This window comes from Chrysochloris asiatica, unplaced genomic scaffold (genome assembly GCF_000296735.1).
Source record: "Chrysochloris asiatica unplaced genomic scaffold, ChrAsi1.0 scaffold00482, whole genome shotgun sequence".
In the NCBI taxonomy this organism is placed as follows: Eukaryota; Metazoa; Chordata; class Mammalia; order Afrosoricida; family Chrysochloridae; genus Chrysochloris; species Chrysochloris asiatica.
The window spans coordinates 779,813-784,443 of record NW_006409000.1 but is presented as its reverse complement, the minus strand read 5'-3'; the positions used below and the strand labels follow the sequence as shown (position 1 = coordinate 784,443).

At 42.3% G+C, this 4,631-nt stretch overlaps 1 protein-coding gene across 1 annotated transcript in view; it reads left to right on the top strand.

Annotated features, from left to right (window-relative positions):
- Nucleotides 1–482: 482 nt before the first annotated feature.
- The window catches only part of LOC102839940, a 53,502-nt gene continuing 49,353 nt past the window's right edge, over nt 483–4,631 (top strand). The window contains exons 1-2 of the mRNA XM_006877323.1: nt 483–531; nt 926–1,270. Of these exons, the coding sequence (XP_006877385.1) occupies nt 483–531; nt 926–1,270 (394 nt within the window). The remainder of the gene's footprint in view (nt 532–925; nt 1,271–4,631) is intronic.

Genomic DNA, 4,631 nt, shown 5'->3' with positions numbered 1-4,631 from the left:
TTCTAATTCATAGCAACCCTGTAAAGGGTTTCCATGGAACAGCTGGTGGTTTTGAACATCCAACTTTGTGGTTCCCAGTCTAGTGCAGCTGATTTTCTCAAATTAGAAATATATTTCATGACATTCATGTTACTTGTTCAAATGTCCTTTAGTACTTACTCGACTGATACCAATGACCCAAAGCACACATTGTTGATAAAGAACATTCTGCTCATGCCTTGTGTCCTGTCTAGGCATTCATCTTTCACAGACAGCAGTTACCATAATGTGATCAGCCACGACTTAACTTCTTTTCTTCCAAACACCCACACTTTTTATGTTGTTTTTCTCACAGGGAGACACATCTTCCCTTTTCACATGAATGCACCCACCACTGGATTTGCATATTGTTCCCCTGTTAAAACCTTCTTTTGCAAATTTGAGATTAAAAGTAAGCCCTCATCTGTCTTTACTTATCAGAACTCATCATTAAACTTCTCAAAATGAGGTTCCCTGCTCAACTCATGGGGCTATTAATGCTCTGGATCTCTGGTGAGGACATGAGAAAGAGAAGGGGTTAGGAGGGTGAACTTCAGTGACACCATTGGTTAACATGTGTATTCATAGTAACCAGTTGGTTAATGTGTTAACATGTGTAGGTGTGTTAGATGGATACAGTAGGTCCTTTTGGTCTATTCATTTGTAGATGTGAGGAAGAAAGAAGAGGAGTCAGAATCTGCATTTGTTTTTCTGGTGAAAATTGTAAGAATATCATAGGGGGTTGGTGTAGGCAAACAGGATATTTTGAGATATGAAGGATAAAAAAATATGACAGTAAAAATAGAAGAATATTTTATCAAATAAATGAAAATAACAATGGAAAAGAATCATGTAAAGTGTTAATGATGTTTGCACATAATCTTGCACTTCTCTCTCAATGTTGTAGCATCGAAAGCAGATATTGTGCTGACCCAGACTCCACTCACTCTGTCCATCACTATTGGAGAGCCGGCCACCATCACCTGCAAGTCGAGTCAGAGCCTTGTACATAGTAATGGAAAGACCTATTTGCACTGGTTCCAGCAGAAGCCAGGCCAAGCTCCACGTCTCCTGATCTATGAAGTTTCCAACAGGTTCACTGGGGTCCCAGACAGGTTCATTGGCAGTGGGTCAGTTACAGATTTCGCTCTTAAAATCAGCAGAGTGGAGGCTGAGGATGTGGCAGTTTATTACTGTGAGCAAGATGCACAAGCTCCTCCCACAGTATTAGAGTCCTATACAAAATATTGTGGTGGGGCTTGGCCCAGCTGCCCAAATGCTTGACTTGCCTGAAAGCAGACATACCCATTCTCTAGTGTTAAGAAGAGGAAGATGTGGTAGAATTCAGAGCAATGTGTTGTGACTGAGATCTGATTCAAGGGTAGATTTATATAGGAAGGTTTAATGTGTCTTCAGGACATATTCAATGCTCAGCTTGTGTACGCTATTTCCACCTGATGATGGCATGCTAATTTCCATAAATTTAGGACATGGGGGATCAGACACTGCTCAAATCATAAAACAGGAGCACATCACATGGCTGCTAGATGTCCTGTGGTCAAAGTTTATTTTGTTTTGTCAGAGCTTAATGTTGTTGTTGTTAAGTGACTTTGAATCATTTTGGACTCCTACAGATACTTTACAGAGTTTTTGAGACTTTTTAAAATCTTTGCAGGAGGCTTCTGCTTTAATGTATCTTGATTTCAGGACTAGCAGGCTGGAAGCAATTCCCTACAAGGGGAATGGACCAGGATAGATTCACTTAGGGTTTAGCAGCTGGCAGACGAGCTGCAGGTGTATATAATGGTTGGTACGTACAACAGACTGACAAGTACCTTCCACTGGAAGTGTATTTCTCCCCATTATAAGGAAGCAGAACTGTACATGGGTGAGTCTGTCTGCCTGGACTGGTGCATCTCCAAGTACCCATTGAGAGGATTGGCAAAAACTTGACAGAGTTGCCCATGCAGGATGAAACATTTATGAAGAGGGTGCAGCAGAGCTCAGGGCCTGTGTGAATCCCAGGCAGACATTCTGGGCAGTACTCTGCCCCTTCCTGCTTGCCTCCCATACATACACCTTTGGGTGCCATCTGTGAAGACTGTGTCAGACCTTGGCTCTGTTGAGGGTGTCAGGAGCCTGGAGTGAGGTAGATCTCTATTGTACTTGAAGATGTGCTGCTGGTCACACTGGAATAAAAGTTATGTGTGTATGCGTACATAAATATTATTAAACAAACTTGCTGACACAGAAAAGAAAACATATTTTACAGAAGCAGAAAGACTCATCTTTCTCCTGCAGAGTCGCTGGCAGGATCAAACCTATGGACCTTGTGATTCATGGACCATTGATTACAGTATGTTGTTGTTGTTAGGTGCCATGGAGTTGGTACTGACTCATAGCAACCCTATGCACAACAGAACAAAACCTTGCCCCATCTTGGGCCAACCTCACAATTGTTGCCAAGCTTGAGCCCATTGATGCCGTCACTTTTCCAATCCATCTCACTGGGGGACTTTCTCTTTTTCTCTGACCCTCACCTTACCAAACATGATATCCTTCTCCAGAGACTGGTCCCTCCTGACAATATGTCCGAAGTATGAGAGATGATGTTTGGCTATCCTGGCCTCCAAGGAGCACTCTGGCTACACTTCTTCCAACACTGATCTGTTGGTTCTTTTGGCAGCCCATAGTACTTTCAATATTCTCCTCCAATGCCATAACTCAAAAGCATCAATTCTTCTACAATCTTCCTTATTTACTGTCCAGCTTTTGAATGCATATGAGGTTATTGAAAATACCATGGCTTGGGTCAGGCACACCTTAGTCCTCAAGCTGACATCTTTACTTCAAAACTTGTAAAAGGTTGTGCAGTAGATTTGCCTAATGTTTGATTTCTTGACTGCTGCTTCCATGAGTGTTGATGGTTGATCCCAGATTATAGTATGGAGCCACCTTAATAGTAAGTCAGAACCTGTATTTCAAGAAGAGAGTCATTATCTCCCAAAGAGCTCATGGCACTGCTCCAATACTCTGGAAGTCTGTACTGAGGTTCTCTAGGGACTTGGTGAAGCCTTTGAACATCATCCCTTTGTGTCATGGATATATTATCCCTCACTGGTCTACTGAATCATAAGGCCCACTGCAGACTGTAACCATTGCAGAAATGTCTGCCTGCTTTCTTTCAGACTAAATTACAACTAACAATCTTACATGTTACTGTTTATATGAGTCAGAATAACTCACTTCAGCATGTTCTGTTCTCATAATCTGTAAAGAAATGTTCACAATCACTAGCCATTAGAGAGATGCAAATCAAAGCATCTCACATCAGCAATAATAGCAAAGATTAAAAAAAAATAGAGGACAATAAGTACTGGCGAATATGTGGAGAGACTGGGACACTCCTGCATTGCTGGTGAGATTGCAAAATGGTCCAACCTCTCTGGAAAACAATATGGTGCTTCATCAGATGATTGCAAATAGAAATACCTTATAATCCAGCAATTCCTCTACTTGGTGTTTACCCACAAGAAATGCAAGCCATAAAAGGAGTAGAAACTTCAAGCCACCGCATAACATGAATCAACCTTGAGGACATTATGTTGAGTGAAATTAGTCAGCCACAAAAGAAGAAATACTGCATAGGACCACTATTGTAAAAGACTAAGAGAAAGAATCCATACTAAAGGAGAAAGGATTCTTTGCTGGTTACCGGGATGTTGAGGGTGGGGTGAGGGGATGGAGGGACAGATGGAGCACAGAGTAGGGAATAGACACAGGATAGTTTGGGTGCTAGGGAGTGGGGCAATACACAAGAAGGAGGAGGGGAATGGAAGGACACTGTGGATGAGAAAACAGTTAGCCAGGTTTATATCGGCTAAGTGGTACAGAGGTAAATAACGATATATGCATAACCTTGGAACATCAGGGCTTTGGGATACAGGGATTGAGGCATGGTTGGAATGGGAGAAAGTGGGGAAACAATGGTAAGATGCTTGGTTGTCTTTTGATATCATTATAAAATAGACACTTGAGGGGGAGAGAAAGGAATAGCCAGAAATATCACCATAGAAATCTTGTAAGTCCATCTTCTGCCTATAACTGATCCGGAATACCTAAAATGGAGCTGTCAACGTGCCCAGTGTAGGAGGCTTCCTGCCAAGCCTCTGTATTATATAAGACCATAGGTGGAATCCTGAACCCCATCGAGAATCTTCTGAGGTGGGAAATTTCTACTTGAAAGGACAAGCAGACCAGCCCAGAGTGGCTAGAAGAACAGAAGATTCTTCTTGAAATAAAGACCAACAGGAAAACTACAAAAGAATAATGGAAGTCCAAGCTGCTCACCCAGGAGACATCAAGGCAAGTGGTTGGGTCCCCTCAAAACAAACCTCCTTCCAAGACTAAAACTTAATGGGAATACATGAGCAAACATTCACTTTGATTGGTGAACACATTCATCACCAATAAGGGGAAGTGAGGGAAAAACAGCAATGAACCTGAGAGCTAAGCCCTACAATGTTCAACGGATTCCTGTGAACCTGGGTGGAGACCTGGTTGGCCAGCAGTGTGGCAAGACCTGGGGACACTTTGGCCCAGAGTCAGTGACA